Consider the following 17,436-nt stretch of genomic DNA (forward strand, 5'->3'; position numbering starts at 1 on the left):
AACGGTTAGCACAGATTAGGTTGTTGGTCGCAATTATTCTATGCTAATCCTAACATAGTATTCAGTAAGAATGTTTTATCATAATTACACATTTAATCAGTTTTTTTTAAAAATCACTGACGTATTGGTTCTTTTGCACAGTTTTTACGTTTTCTTGAGTGCGGTTTGTGAATGTTCTCGTACCAGGAAATAACTACATCTGTATGCAATGATGCATCTGTATATAATGACGAAACAAATCTGTGTGTGTGAGAATGTTAAATTCCAGAAGACGGCTTTTGTCGAATAGGGGTGAAAGAATGCTAAATGTCAAGAAACCAGATGGTTATCGACTCTAAACTTGAATCGGGACTCAACACTGAAGACAGTTCTGCTCCAGTCAGTGACATTCCAGGACGAAGACGTTTCTCATGGCCTCCGAGACAGCAGTGGGATACAAGCCTCTCTCCCACCATACATCCCGACAACCGTACGTTATGATCTGACGTGTCATTTCTGTCCGTAGGACGACACCTTTTGTTGTCATTCGCGGAACCCCCATGCATCAGCGGTACGTCGAAGATTTTCTACTCCCCGTTTTATTGGCCTTCTTGGCAAGCCATCCTGGGGTTGTATTTCGGCAAGATATTGCAAACCCGAACACAGCGAGAGTTTCTACTGATTGTCTTCGTCCTTGCCAAACTTTGTTATGACCACCATGGTCGCCAGATACCTCCCCACCTTAGAGGCGTTATGGACAAAGTTTTCCAGCTACCTCGGGATATTGACGATCTAACGCTCCTGTTAGACAGGACTGGCACGATATTCCTCAGGAGGGCACCCAACAACTCAGTAAATGCCAAGCCGAAAATCTGCTTGCATAGGATCCAGAAAAGAACCAACGCGTTGTTCACTTGCTGAATTTGAGTCAAGCTTTGTCCCTTCAAAAATCCATAAATTTTTTTCGGGAATTGTAATCATTTCTTAATATCTTTTCCCTCAAATTCCGACAATTACTCCGTGGTAAGTCTTTTCATTTTCTTTAAGAGTATAAGACGTAACACTATGCCGAACGGCTATGCCGAGAATAGTCTAAAGTGACTCCGGAAAAATCACAAAATATGTAGTTTGGTACGTCCGGGTAGCTAGTTTCTCCTTAGCCTCTAAATTACGTACGTCATCTTGCTTCGTTCAGTGTTGTTGCTTTCACAGACAGTAGCTGACTGGTCCTACACTTTAACAATTTATTCTAACACTCTTACGAAAACAGTCGACCATGAAAACAGCTTCGCATAACCTACTCCTTCCAGCCCACTGACGGATGAAATATGGTAAATATACATGGGATCACTACGAAGTACTGTTTCCTATCAAGACAACTGAATAGCCAAAGAGAGCTTTCATTATCTTGTAGCTCTCTATCAAACTGTAAGCTAGTCAGAGATGAAGTTTCATGTAGGTCACACCGATTTCCACCTTACCCCTCTGTAGACAAATTTATAAAGTAACATTATGAACATTCCACATGTTCCATTGATGGAACAGCTGTTATTTTGAAATGTGTGAGTAAAGAGGGATCTCTGTAGCTTTTTAGCTTTTTTTTTTCATATCCTGCTTTTATGTGTCATTTGTGTCATCATACAGCCGCTTACGATTATTATCCGATAAAGTTCGAAGTCGCATGTAGATACTGAAACGGTTATGACATGTGCCAGAGAACTTCTAAAGCGCCTAAACATTGAAGCACATTTTGAACAGCAGCTAAGATGGTACTTTACATATAGTTTAAAACTCACAAAATCTTTTTGTACAGAACTAAATACTAAGAACTGAAAATTAAGAACCATGATAGTTTTAGTGCAATGATTTACCTAAAAGGAAGAAATAAAATAAATTAGACACTCCTTTGAATGATCCTCGAACTCACGTTCATCGAATAATGCGGCGATTGAGGATTTTAAGTTCAAAGGCACATCCAATCTTTCACTAGCGTATTTTATCACGTACTTTCAGACAAAATATTTCGCAAAACAATTGGTAGGTTACTCTAACTTTTTTTTGATTTTACGATTTTGTTCAGGAACCATATTTTCTACAATGCACAATCTGCTGAATTTAGTATCTAATCCGAAGAATGCCTTTTTGAAAGTTAAATATGAGTCCGATGGAACTTTTGTGAGCAAAATAACTATCCTTCGAAAACTTGATCTTTACGTCACATTTACCTTGCTAAAACCAACGAAACCAATGGTTCGTGAAATACTTTAGTTGTACCTCAAATTGTTGTTGTTGTTGTCTTCAGTCCTGAGACTGGTTTGATGCAGCTCTCCATGCTACTCTATCCTGTGCAAGCTGCTTCATCTCCCAGTACCTAATGCAACCTACATCCTTCTGAATCTGCTTAGTGTACTCATCTCTCGGTCTCCCTCTACGATTTTTACCCTCCACGCTGCCCTCCAATGCTAAATTTGTGATCCCTTGATGCCTCAAAACATGTCCTACCAACCGATCCCTTCTTCTAGTCAAGTTGTGCCACAAACTTCTCTTCTCCCCAATCCTATTCAATACCTCCTCATTAGTTACGTGATCTATCCACCTTATCTTCAGTATTCTTCTGTAGCACCACATTTCGAAAGCTTCTATTCTCTTCTTGTCCAAACTAGTTATCGTCCATGTTTCACTTCCATACATGGCTACACTCCAAACAAATACTTTCAGAAAGGACTTCCTGATACGTAAATCTATATTCGATGTTAACAAATTTCTCTTCTTCAGAAACGCTTTCCTTGCCATTGCCAGTCTACATTTTATATCCTCTCTACTTCGACCATCATCAGTTATTTTACTTCCTAAATAGCAAAACTCCTTTACTACTTTAAGTGTCTCATTTCCTAATCTAATTCCCTCAGCATCACCCGATTTAATTTGACTACATTCCATTATCCTCGTTTTGCTTTTGTTAATGTTCATCTTATATCCTCCTTTCAAGACACTGTCCATTCCGTTCAACTGCTCTTCCAAGTCCTTTGCCGTCTCTGACAGAATTACAATGTCATCGGCGAACCTCAAAGTTTTTACTTCGTCTCCATGAATTTTAATACCTACTCCAAATTTTTCTTTTGTTTCCTTTACTGCTTGCTCAATATACAGATTGAATAACATCGGGGAGAGGCTACAACCCTGTCTCACTCCTTTCCCAACCACTGCTTCCCTTTCATGCCCCTCGACTCTTATTACTGCCATCTGGTTTCTGTACAAATTATAAATAGCCTTTCGCTCCCTGTATTTTACCCCTGCCACCTTTAGAATTTGAAAAAGAGTATTCCAGTCAACATTGTCAAAAGCTTTCTCTAAGTCTACAAATGCTAGAAACGTAGGTTTGCCTTTTCTTAATCTTTCTTCTAAGATAAGTCGTAAGGTCAGTATTGCCTCACGTGTTCCAACATTTCTGCGGAATCCAAACTGATCTTCCCCGACGCCTGCATCTACCAGTTTTTCCATTCGTCTGTAAAGAATTCGCGTTAGTATTTTGCAGCCGTGGCTTATTAAACTGATAGTTCGGTAATTTTCACATCTGTCAGCACCTGCTTTCTTTGGGATTGGAATTATTATATTCTTCTTGAAGTCTGAGGGTATTTCGCCTGTCTCATACATCTTGCTCACCAGCTGGTAGAGTTTTGTCATTACTGGCTCTCCCAAGGCCGTCAGTAGTTCTAATGGAATGTTGTCTACTCCGGGGGCCTTGTTTCGACTCAGGTCTTTCAGTGCTCTGTCAAACTCTTCACGCAGTATCGTATCTCCCATTTCGTCTTCATCTACATCCTCTTCTATTTCCATAATATTGTCCTCAAGTACATCGCCCTTGTATAAACCTTCTATATACTCCTTCCACCTTTCTGCCTTCCCTTCTTTGCTTAGAACTGGGCTGCCATCTGAGCTCTTGATATTCATACACGTGGTTCTCTTCTCTCCAAAGGTCTCTTTAATTTTCCTGTAGGCAGTATCTATCTTACCCCTAGTGAGATAAGCTTCTACATCCTTATATTTGTCCTCTAGCCATCCCTGTTTAGCCATTTTGCACTTCCTGTCGATCTCATTTTTGAGACGTTTGTATTCCTTTTTGCCTGCTTCATTTATTGCATTTTTATATTTTCTCCTTTCATCAATTAAATTCAATATTTCTTCTGTTACCCAAGGATTTCTAGCAGCCCTCGTCTTTGTACCTACTTTATCCTCTGCTGCCTTCACTACTACATCCCTCAGAGCTACCCATTCTTCTTCTACTGTATTTCTTTCCCCTATTCCTGTCAATTGTTCCCTTATGCTCTCTCTGAAACTCTGTACAACCTCTGGTTCTTTCAGTTTATCCAGGTCCCATCTCCTTAATTTCCCACATTTTTGCAGTTTCTTCAGTTTTAATCTACAGGTCATAACCAATAGATTGTGGTCAGAGTCCACATCTGCCCCTGGAAATGTCTTACAACTTAAAACCTGGTTCCTAAATCTCTGTCTTACCATTATATAATCTATCTGATACCTTTTAGTATCTCCAGGGTTCTTCCACGTATACAACCTTCTTTCGTGATTCTTAAACCAAGTGTTACCTATGATTAAGTTGTGCTCTGTGCAAAATTCTACTAGGCGGCTTCCTCTTTCATTTCTTAGCCCCAATCCATATTCACGTACTATGTTTCCTTCTCTCCCTTTTCCTACACTCGAATTCCAGTCACCCATTACTATTAAATTTTCGTCTCCCTTCACTATCTGAATAATTTCTTTTATTTCATCGTACATTTCTTCAATTTCTTCATCATCTGCAGAGCTAGTTGGCATATAAACTTGTACTACTGTAGTAGGTGTGGGCTTCGTATCTATCTTGGCCACAATAATGCGTTCACTATGCTGTTTGTAGTAGCTTACCCGCATTCCTATTTTCCTATTCATTATTAAACCTACTCCTGCATTACCCCTATTTGATTTTGTGTTTATAACCCTGTAGTCACCTGACCAGAAGTCTTGTTCCTCCTGCCACCGAACTTCACTAATTCCCACTATATCTAACTTTAACCTATCCATTTCCCTTTTTAAATTTTCTAACCTACCTGCCCGATTAAGGGATCTGACATTCCACGCTCCGATCCGTAGAACGCCAGTTTTCTTTCTCCTGATAACGACATCCTCCTGAGTAGTCCCCGCCCGGAGATCCGAATGGGGGACTATTTTACCTCCGGAATATTTTACCCAAGAGGATGCCATCATCATTTAATCATACAGTAAAGCTGCATGTCCTCGGGAAAAATTATGGCTGTAGTTTCCCCTTGCTTTCAGCCGTTCGCAGTACCAGCACAGCAAAGCCGTTTTGGTTAATGTTGCAAGGCCAGATCAGTCAATCATCCAGACTGTTGCCCCTGCAACGACTGAAAAGGCTGCTGCCCCTCTTCAGGAACCACACGTTTGTCTGGCCTCTCAACAGATACCCCTCCGTTGTGGTTGCACCTACGGTACGGCCATCTGTATCGCTGAGGCACGCAAGCCTCCCCACCAACGGCAAGGTCCATGGTTCATGGGGGGAAGATACCTCAAAGATACCTCAAATTACCTCAAATTACAACCAAATATTTCTTAGTTACACTGTTAGTTACAGAATTTCTTTTCAAGCCTCGAGCTCGTCGATTTTATACCTTATTTGTCCTTTTCCCACTCTTCGTTTGGCTATGAAAATTTGCACAAGATCGATTCTAGGGTGCCTTCGTGTCACACCTTTGACGCATTTCACCAAAGGGTCCCAACGACAAATGACATTCATAGCAAAGAAGAGATTAGGAGTATTCCTGTCGACGAGGTGGCCATTACAGACAGGCATAGACCGGAACAAGACAACTCCAGTGGTGGGAAACGATAATCGCCGAGGCAGACCACTCACCTGCATGGCTGCTCGATGCACCTGTTGCGTCTGCTGGACTGAGCGAATGTGTTGTCGAACAAGCAGCGCGGGGTGGCTTTTATACGGAGCGGAGCTGCTTGGCGGCTCTGCCAACATGACGTCGCAGGTGAGCTCCCCGTTCGCGTCCGTCAGTGGTGAGTTGCGCGACCACGGGTCACGGCCGCGATGCCCCACCCACCTCGTTACCTCACGCTCTCTCCCTTCGCCGTGCTGCACCTCACTGATTGTTAGCACACCAGGCGTCTACGTTGGTACTGGTACCAATACTTCTTTTAAAAGGCTCAACATCGTCAGAATGTGATCGGGTGTAAGCACGGATGTAGTCTTTCTCCCCTGCTGTACATCGAAGAAGCAGTGACGGAAATAAATAAAATTTTTAAGAGTGAGATTAATATTCAAAGGACGTGAATTACAAGATTCGCTGATGATACTGATGTCCTCAGTGAAAATGACAATGAATTACGGTGTCTGCCGTATTGAATGAAACGTCTAATGCGCACAAAATACGGTCTGAGAGTTAATAGAAGGCAGGCGATACTAACGAAAAGCAGCAGTTAAGGAGATCTGCTATCTAGGCAGCAAAATAAAAAATGACGGGCGGACCAAGGGGACCTAAAGTACAGATTACCACTGGCAAAAATGGCATTCCTGGCCAAGAGGAATTTGTTAGTATGAATCACAGGTCTTAATTTGGGGAAAAAATTTCTGAAAATGCACGTCTGGAGCACAACAATGTATTGCAGTGAGACGTGGGTAGTAGGAAAACCGAAACAGAAAAGAATAAAAGCATTTGTGATTTTGTGTAGTCTAGGTACACAAAAGAATTGGTGTCGTCAGGTCTGAATATAAACCGAATTTTTAGTTTTGTAAATCGTAGTAGGAAAATACTAACAGGAGTTCATTAAAGACGATCTAAAACTGATAGGTAACTACCTATGGAAAGTTGAGTAAGAGTATGGGAGAAGTGTAGAAACACCTAAGGCAATGCTCGCACAATGACTCATCTTGGTTGACAGGTTAAAGGAAGGCAACCGTTCGCTCGCGATATTTGTGGACTTAGGGAGACCTTTCGACAGTATTGACTGGAATGCACTCTTTAAAATTGTAAAGGGAATAAGTAATAAGAAGGGAGCGGAAGTTTATCTACAACTTGTACAGAATGAAGGTTGCAGTTATACGATTTCTATGTTATGAAAACCCCCCCCATTGAACCATGGACCTTGCCGTTGGTGGGGAGGCTTGCGTGCCTCAGCGATACAGATGGCCGTACCGTAGGTGCAACCACAACGGAGGGGTATCTGTTGAGAGGCCAGACAAACGTGTGGTTCCTGAAGAGGGGCAGCAGCCTTTTCAGTAGTTGCAGGGGCAACAGTCTGGATGATTGACTGATCTGGCCTTGCAACATTAACCAAAACGGCCTTGCTGTGCTGGTACTGCGAACGGCTGAAAGCAAGGGGAAACTACAGCCGTAATTTTTCCCGAGGACATGCAGCTTTACTGTATGATTAAATGATGATGGCATCCTCTTGGGTAAAATATTCCGGAGGTAAAATAGTCCCCCATTCGGATCTCCGGGCGGGGACTACTCAGGAGGATGTCGTTATCAGGAGAAAGAAAACTGGCGTTCTACGGATCGGAGCGTGGAATGTCAGATCCCTTAATCGGGCAGGTAGGTTAGAAAATTTAAAAAGGGAAATGGATAGGTTAAAGTTAGATATAGTGGGAATTAGTGAAGTTCGGTGGCAGGAGGAACAAGACTTCTGGTCAGGTGATTACAGGGTTATAAACACAAAATCAAATAGGGGTTATGCAGGAGTAGGTTTAATAATGAATAGGAAAATAGGAATGCGGGTAAGCTACTACAAACAGCATAGTGAACGCATTATTGTGGCCAAGATAGATACGAAGCCCACACCTACTACAGTAGTACAAGTTTATATGCCAACTAGCTCTGCAGATGACGAAGAAATTGAAGAAATGTACGATGAAATAAAAGAAATTATTCAGATAGTGAAGGGAGACGAAAATTTAATAGTAATGGGTGACTGGAATTCGAGTGTAGGAAAAGGGAGAGAAGGAAACATAGTAGGTGAATATGGATTGGGGCTAAGAAATGAAAGAGGAAGCCGCCTAGTAGAATTTTGTACAGAGCACAACTTAGTCATAGGTAACACTTGGTTTAAGAATCATGAAAGAAGGTTGTATACGTGGAAGAACCCTGGAGATACTAAAAGGTATCAGATAGATTATATAATGGTAAGACAGAGATTTAGGAACCAGGTTTTAAGTTGTAAGACATTTCCAGGGGCAGATGTGGACTCTGACCACAATCTATTGGTTATGACCTGTAGATTAAAACTGAAGAAACTGCAAAAATGTGGGAAATTAAGGAGATGGGACCTGGATAAACTGAAAGAACCAGAGGTTGTACAGAGTTTCAGGGAGAGCATAAGGGAACAATTGACAGGAATAGGGGAAAGAAATACAGTAGAAGAAGAATGGGTAGCTCTGAGGGATGAAGTAGTGAAGGCAGCAGAGGATAAAGTAGGTAAAAAGACGAGGGCTGCTAGAAATCCTTGGGTAACAGAAGAAATATTGAATTTAATTGATGAAAGGAGAAAATATAAAAATGCAGTAAATGAAGCAGGCAAAAAGGAATACAAACGTCTCAAAAATGAGATCGACAGGAAGTGCAAAATGGCTAAACAGGGATGGCTAGAGGACAAATGTAAGGATGTAGAGGCTTATCTCACTAGGGGTAAGATAGATACTGCCTACAGGAAAATTAAAGAGACCCTTGGAGAGAAGAGAACCACGTGTATGAATATCAAGAGCTCAGATGGCAACCCAGTTCTAAGCAAAGAAGGGAAGTCAGAAAGGTGGAAGGAGTATATAGAAGGTTTATACAAGGGTGATGTACTTGAGGACAATATTATGGAAATGGAAGAGGATGTAGATGAAGACGAAATGGGTGATACGATACTGCATGAAGAGTTTGACAGAGCACTGAAAGACCTGAGTCGAAACAAGGCCCCCGGAGTAGACAACATTCCATTAGAACTACTGACGGCCTTGGGAGAGCCAGTCATGACAAAACTCTACCACCTGGTGAGCAAGATGTATGAGACAGGTGAAATACCCTCAGACTTCAAGAAGAATATAATAATTCCAATCCCAAAGAAAGCAGGTGCTGACAGATGTGAAAATTACCGAACTATCAGTTTAATAAGTCACAGCTGCAAAATACTAACGCGAATTCTTTACAGACGAATGGAAAAACTGGTAGATGCGGACCTCGGGGAGGATCAGTTTGGATTCCGTCGAAATGTTGGAACACGTGAGGCAATACTGACCTTACGACTTATCTTAGAAGAAAGATTAAGAAAAGGCAAACCTACGTTTCTAGCATTTGTAGACTTAGAGAAAGCTTTTGACAATGTTGACTGGAATACTCTTTTTCAAATTCTAAAGGTGGCAGGGGTAAAATACAGGGAGCGAAAGGCTAGTTACAATTTGTACAGAAACCAGATGGCAGTCATAAGAGTAGAGGGGCATGAAAGGGAAGCAGTGGTTGGGAAAGGAGTGAGACAGGGTTGTAGCCTCTCCCCGATGTTATTCAATCTGTATATTGAGCAAGCAGTAAAGGAAACAAAAGAAAAATTTGGAGTAGGTATTAAAATTCATGGAGACGAAGTAAAAACTTTGAGGTTCGCCGATGACATTGTAATTCTGTCAGAGACGGCAAAGGACTTGGAAGAGCAGTTGAACGGAATGGACAGTGTCTTGAAAGGAGGATATAAGATGAACATCAACAAAAGCAAAACGAGGATAATGGAATGTAGTCAAATTAAATCGAGTGATGCTGAGGGAATTAGATTAGGAAATGAGACACTTAAAGTAGTAAAGGAGTTTTGCTATTTAGGAAGTAAAATAACTGATGATGGTCGAAGTAGAGAGGATATAAAATGTAGACTGGCAATGGCAAGGAAAGCGTTTCTGAAGAAGAGAAATTTGTTAACATCGAATATAGATTTAAGTGTCAGGAAGTCATTTCTGAAAATACTTGTTTGGAGTGTAGCCATGTATGGAAGTGAAACATGGACGATAACTAGTTTGAACAAGAAGAGAATAGAAGCTTTCGAAATGTGGTGCTACAGAAGAATACTGAAGATAAGATGGATAGATCATGTAACTAATGAGGAGGTATTGAATAGGATTGGGGAGAAGAGAAGTTTGTGGCACAACTTGACTAGAAGAAGGGATCGGTTGGTAGGACATGTTTTGAGGCATCAAGGGATCACAAATTTAGCGTTGGAGGGCAGCGTGGAGGGTAAAAATCGTAGAGGGAGACCGAGAGATGAGTACACTAAGCAGATTCAGAAGGATGTAGGTTGCAGTAGGTACTGGGAGATGAAGAAGCTTGCACAGGATAGAGTAGCATGGAGAGCTGCATCAAACCAGTCTCAGGACTGAAGACCACAACAACAACAACATGTTATGAAATGGAAGCAATAACTGATAAGTGAGTGTGACAAGGTTGTAACCGGTCAATTATATTTATCCCGTACTCTGAGGCAGATGTTAAGATCAAATCAGGAAAGGAAATTAAAATTTGGTAAGAGGAAAATAAATTTTTCCAACTGTTGAGGCCGTTGTGATTCTGCAAGAGACGGCGGAAGTATATTAGTAAATGAGGCATTGAAAGTAGTAAATGAGGTTTGTCATTTAACCAGCAAAGTAAATGTTGATGATCAAATTATGCAGGAAGTAAAATTCAGAGGGCTGAAGTAGGAATGACATAAAATGCAGACTACCAGAAGGTACAAAATCGTACTTGAGAAAGAGAAATTTGTTCAAATCGGATGTAAAAGTAAATGTTACGAATTCATTTCTTAAGTTATTTGATGTGATTTTACCTTTTTCTGGACATGAATTAGATTAATAAACAGTTCACAGAAGGTATGAAGAAAGGTTTTTGAAATGTGTTGCTATTGCAGACTTCTGAAAAATCATTAGGTGGGGTAAATCCTAACGCATCAAAGATTCGTGGATTAGTACTCTTCGGTGGCATGGTAATTTTCAATGAAGACCAAGATATGAAAACAATGTGCTGAATTTTATTTATCAGATAACTACACGATGACCCTCATCGTCCAAGAAATTTCGAAATCTTTTTGTGAGAATTATTTTATATTTTCTCATTGATATTATTTAATGAAATTTTGGTGTTGGAAATACTTATTTTTAATAACCTTGTTTAAGCATGTAATCCAAGTATACAGCGTGAGTCAGTAATTATTGCCACCAAGATGAACTGCGAAAATATGATAGGAGCTGAAAAGTTTCTGAGACAAAAATTGCATGGCACAACGGGATCCTCAGTATGATGATTTTTTGTTTCTAGGTGGTGTCGCTTCAAAGATATGAAGGGCAATTTTGATTCTTTTTTAAATGGGATACTATAGTTTGGTAGTTATTTTCTGATAGCCGTTATCGAGACGTATCCAGTGATGTGTAACAGTAAAGTCTTTAAAGGTCAGCGAAGGTTGCAAAGGTGGCATGAACGTCCATTTACAGAACGTGTTCGAAGTGAAGACCATTGGTATCAATGCAGTGCTGCAATGTATTTATTATGGATTGAGTGGTACTCCTTATCACATCGGCACTTATCTGAGCACATGCTCTGACAATTCTATCTCGCATATCAGCAGGTGAAGTTGGAGAGTCTTTATGAAAAACGTCCCTTACGAATACCCACAAGAAAAAATCCAGAGGCGTCAAGTCTGGCGAACGAGCCGGACACAACACATCTCCTCCACGTCCAATCCAATGTTTTGGGAATTATCTCTGCAGTTTATTTCTAGCCTACGGCGAAAAAATTTGACGGACACCCATTGTGTTGCTACCACTTTCTGTTCCTTGTTGCTAAATATATTTCTTCTAATAAGAGAGCTAATGTCTCTTGCAGGAATGTGGTGTACTTCCTACCATTAAGATATTCAAAAATTGGCTTAAATGGCTCTAAGCACTATGGGACTTAACAACTGAAGTCATCACTCCTGTAGACTTATAACTACTTAAACGTAATTCTTCATGCTTTCCCGGCGATCTGTTGACATCTTGGATATTCGGGAATCCAGCCGGATGTTCGCTTCGTTCTCTCACGATATTTCAACAGCGTGCCACGCTGTCTTCTTCAGGTGCTACCTGAGACTGGTTCTTGGGTCGATCGAGTCCAGTATCTATGCCTGGGAGAAGCTGGGCGTTCCCTAATCGGTCCGCGCCGAGTCGAGTGTTCCATGTGTGGTCCGCGCCCGCCAGACGCGGCTACATTGTCCGTCTCTGGTCGCCGGTGTTCCCTCCGCCGTCTGCGCCCGGCCTGGCCGTCTTCTGAAGTCGAGTACATGATCTGGATTGTGTCAGATCTGGTCTCTAATGTCTGACACCTTGTCTCGCGGCTGTTCTCTCGGTCTCCACTTCTATTTCTTGTAGAATCCCGGAGTATCCTGCGTTGAGTTTTCATAAGCTCAAGCGCTGGATTCCAGGCAGTGCTGATTTGGTATCCTGAGTCACGGTTGATTATATTGTCTGTGACCTTAATCACTATGGATTCTTTAATGACACTGTCCCAAAATCTTGAGGTCTGTGTCACAATCTTGGTGTCATTGTAATCCATTGAATGACCAAGTTCCAGACAATGCTCTGCTATGGCTGATTTAGTTGCCTGCCTGAGTCTGGTATGTCTCTGGTGTTCTTTACACCTGATGTCCACAGTTCTGGAGGTCTGGCCAGTCTATGACATCCCACACTGGCATGGTATATTGTACATACCTGGCTTGCGTAGCCCTAGGTCATCTTTTACATTCGCCAGCATAGCTCCAACTTTGGTGGGTCGGCAAAATATGCTCTTGATGTCATATTTCCGGAGAATCCTGCTGATCTTTGGAGAGACAGGTTCGGCATTTGGCAGTTATGCCATCTTCTTTGCCTCTTCTGGTTCTTCTTCTGGATCCTTTGGCCGGTTGGCAGGTTGAAGTGCCTTCTGGATATATCTAGAGGAGTACCCATTCCTGCTGATCACTGATTGTAAGTGTTCTATTTCTGTCTATCAGGATCTGACAGAGTTTGTGCTCTGTGGACCAGTATTTTGAACTCTCCATTCTTCTGTGCCGGATGGTGGCAACTGCTGGCTTGTAGGTATAAGTCAGTGTACGTAGGTTTGCGGTACACACTATATCCAAATGTGCCATCTGCCTTTCTCTTCACCAGAACATCCAAGAACGGAAGTAGTCCATCCTTCTCCATTTCCATTGTGAACTGAATGTTCGGATGGCAGGAGTTCAGATGTAGCAGGAACTCATCTAACTTCTCTCTACCATGGGACCAGATGACAAAGGTATCATCCACATACCTAAAAAAGCACTTGCGTTAATATGTGGCTAAAGAGAGTGCCTCCACTTCAAACCTTTCCATAAATAGATTGGCCACTACTGGTGATAGAGGGTTGCCCATCGCCACCCCTTCTGTTTGTTCGTAAAACTTAACCCCATATTGGAAGTACGTCGAGGTCAGTACATGCCTGAATAGGTCACGAAGAGCCCATCGAACTTCTCTCCAATAAGCTCGAGTGACTCCTTCAGTGGTACACGTGTGAAGAGAGACACCACATCGAAACTAACCATGATGTCTGTGTCTGTGATGTTTAGCTGGCCCAGTTGTTGCAGGAAATCCTCTGAGTTCCGGATGTGATGTGCACATTTACCCACATGTGGTGTCAACATCATCTTCAGGTATTTCGTAGTAGGGTAAGTTGCTGCGCCAATACAGCTGACAATAGGTCGCAGTGGAACCCCATCCTTGTGAACCTTGGGGAGTCCATAAAGTCTAGGTGGTGGTGGCGCTTTGGGACGCAGCTTCTTGGTGACTTGTTCAGGCAGGCCCTGGTCTTTTAGTCCACTTTCTTTGTCCGATATTCGAGGGAGAATTGTCGGAGAATGTGCTTCGGTAAGTGTTGACGTAATAAGGAATGTCACTCAATCCATGATAAGAAGATTGAAGCACTGCACTGATACCATTCACCAACACTTCGAACATCTTATGTAAATGGACGTTCATGCCACCTTTGCGACCTTCGTTGAGCCTCAAAGACCTTACTGTTACTCATCATTAAATTCATATCGATAACCGCTATCAGAAAATAAGCATCAAACTGTAGATTCTCAATTAAAAAACAAAATTGACCTCCATGTCTCTGACACGACCCCACCCAGCAACAAAAAACCAACGTGATATTACGGCTCCCGTTGTCCCATGTAACATATGCCCCACAAACTTTTCAGCTACAATAGTACTTTCGGAGTTATTTTAAGTGACAATTGTTAGTGACTCACCATCTATAGTAATATACAATCCTAATGTATACTAAACTATATAATAAATATGATTTAATATCAAGAAGGAAAAGAAATGTTAGTAGTGAGGACAGGAAAATGTCCTGTGTTTTCGTTCAGCAAAAGTATCACAAAGAGTAGAACCATAAGCGGTAACAATAGCTCAAATTACATGCCAGTTTTTTACTGACTGCTTCACTGGTGTTTTTTATAGAAATCACTAGTGGGGTTTACAAATCAATAAACACTGTAGAAACATTCGGTCTGAATCAGAAAGCCTGGTTATATTTCGAACATCTTCTCAAAGCCTCAGAAAAAATTTAGAGACGCAAAACATGCAAAAATTCATCACAAGTTGACTCTTAACAGTTGCCAAGGTCCTGGGATGGGAAGATGGTACCAGCGCTCAAAGATGTCAAAAAAGGCTGGCAGTATTACTAACCTTTCAGAGGGAGTCCCTGAAATCCCAACATCGTTTGGAGGTGTTTAACGATGGCTGTCTATCAGGGAGTGGGGAAGTGGGCTATAGCTGACTAAATTCAGGAAATTTTCTATGATACCACTGCAAGAAGTACAGGTCCAGAAAATGGCGGTTGTACAAAACTGGAAGAACTACTCAGTCATTACCTGTTATATCTCAATCACCGTCATCACATTTCTGAAATGTTGTTGCAGACCTGTTTCGATTCACTTATGGGGTTCACTTCTGGCCCCGACGTGGGAAGTATCAAGAAATTTAGACTATCTCGGTCGAAACTCGTAAAGAACTGTTACATGAACAATAGCAGCGAAGCATGTCTGCTAGTCTCGAAAACCTACTTTGCACGCAGAATTAACCGCGAAGCGGTTACCGAGAACTACTGCAATTAACGATGATCATTCTTGGCGGCATTGCAAACACTGGGATCGGCATTGCAAAAACTGGGATGTCACATCACATCACTGGAGCTGTAACTGATTCTAAGAAAAGGTCATGTAATAAATTTGTCAGGATACTCATCCGCCCGCATCTCATGGTCGTGCGGTAGCGTTCTCGATTCCCATGCACGGGTACCCGGGTTTGATTCCCTGCAGGGTCAGGGATTTTCTTTGCCTCGTGATGGTTGGGTGTTGTGTGATGTCCTTAGGTTAGTTTGGTTTAAGTAGTTCTAAGTTCTGGGGGACTGATGGGATGTTAAGTCCCATAGTGCTCAGAGCCATTTTTGATACTCATCCAGGAATTAGTAAGGATGCAGAAGGAAAATTTTCAAATCGCTACTGGTACTTAGGTACAGAAACTGTGGCTATGGCTTTGGTGATAGTGGCCTAACGAATGTCAACGCATGTATAACTCAAATTGTCTTGGAATTAGATAAAGGAGAAAAATAGGAAGGAAAAAAATATTGAAAAACGTACATCATATAAAATGATCTTTTCTCTTTTACAAATGTTGACTTTACATCATTTGTAAAGCATGTTACTAAAACATGCTTCATGAGGATATGTGTCATACCGATTTCCTCTGACAAATACGTATCATTGGTGGGGAGGTAACAGTCATTACAAAAGAGATATTAAATTATTTAGGAGATTGTTGTTGTGAATGGTGCAGAAAATCATGCCAGATTCATTCTGGACGATATCAGTCATAGCTCGAAGTGTGAAAAGAATGAAGAAAGGCATAGCAGGGTTTCACATCCTGAATGCCACAAGATCACTAGACACAATTGAAATTCGTTACTTTTCAAGAACGTATCCTGATATTCGACCTAAATACCCCCTAGGTGTTCAATAATATTGCACACGACTTCCTGATCCGCAACAGTACTGAACGTGTAGGTGACAGATGGAGAGTTGGCACAGTTATACTGAGAATCTAAAACAATCTGGAAATACATAGGGCTGCCAGAAAATACAGTACCGGGCTATTGACAAATCCTTGACAGTGTCTCACGTGCTGCACGGACCAAAGAGGTCAGGTAGTTTGATGTTAAGTGAAAAATGATTTCAAAACAAGGCGGAAGACTGTTACTGTTAGCGTGCATCGAAATGTAGAAGTCTGTAATGTTATGCCACGTGAGTACAAGAACACAAGGGTTAAGTAGAATGAATCGTATGTTTTGTTACTCAAACAGTAAAGGAAAGACCACGAGAGCAAATGTTTAAAAAAATTATTTACTCAAAAGTTATTAATTAAAGGTATTCATGGATATTTATCTCTGTGCATACATTTGTTACCCAAATATAATGCACGTACTCTCGCGCGAGACATTTCCATAACAGTGCCTCAAATACTGTAAGGTGAGAGTGCACTTGTAAATGAAATGTATTTGAAAGAACTGCCACCAGAAAGTATCGTAGAGAAACAGATAATAGGTGATTTGGCAGCACTGCATCTTGTAATCTATTAATTTCTTTTTTCCTAGTCGGGTTATGGATGTACTTAAAAATTTATGTGTGGGGGAGAGAGTGAGTTACCAATTGCCTATGGGAACAGCAATGTATCAGGAAAACTACTTCCAGTAATGTGTCAAATGTTGGAACTTCAACATCGAATTTGGTTACCCTGATGGTGTTCTGAAAACACTATATTATTATATTACAATTTAACTGTTTTTGTTTTAATCAGTACATCTGATGCCAATTCTACATCAGCAATCCCAAAGAATTTTGTATACTAATTTCCAATCATTTTTACTTCTTGTAATCCTTTATGTTTAGGTGATGGGTCTGTATACTGAGCTATATTTCTAAATTTAATATACCTGGATTACAACGATGGGACACGTCATCAGGATAAGTCAAGCTAACAAGCTATTCGTTTGTGCACTCCCAAAATAAATAGCACTATATTAAATCATCAGTGCGAATCTAATATGCTGTAGCTGCACCACAGTTAAAGATAGGAAAGTTAGATTTGGTGCAACATTTCTGAATTTACAAGTTGCATCCAGGCATAGGTGTGCTGACAGTAAATTATGCGAACCAGCGGCTGCAAAGTAGAATGGAGGCCACAGGGCCGTCGAACTACTAAAAAGCATAAACGCAGTGGTTTGCATGGCAAAAGTTACAGGCAGAAGGGCCCACTGGAGAAACTTAGGTATTGTGAGTACATGACTCGGAGCACCATGTTAGCAGCCAGCC

General features: G+C 41.3%; 1 protein-coding gene across 4 annotated transcripts in view; it reads right to left on the reverse strand.

Moving 5' to 3' along the window:
• Positions 1 to 17,436, reverse strand: part of LOC126358909 (uncharacterized) — an 82,208-nt gene that overhangs the window by 19,173 nt on the left and 45,599 nt on the right. The window contains exon 1 of one of the 4 annotated variants that reach the window (XM_050007591.1): positions 5,903 to 5,940. The exons of the other annotated variants lie outside the window; for them this stretch is intronic. Coding sequence (XP_049863548.1) covers positions 5,903 to 5,908 — 6 coding nt within the window. The 5' untranslated portion in view covers positions 5,909 to 5,940. Of the gene's footprint in view, positions 1 to 5,902; positions 5,941 to 17,436 lie in introns of those variants that run through there. 4 annotated transcript variants of the gene reach the window in all.

This window comes from Schistocerca gregaria, chromosome 1 (assembly GCF_023897955.1).
Source record: "Schistocerca gregaria isolate iqSchGreg1 chromosome 1, iqSchGreg1.2, whole genome shotgun sequence".
NCBI classification, from domain to species: domain Eukaryota; kingdom Metazoa; phylum Arthropoda; class Insecta; order Orthoptera; family Acrididae; genus Schistocerca; species Schistocerca gregaria.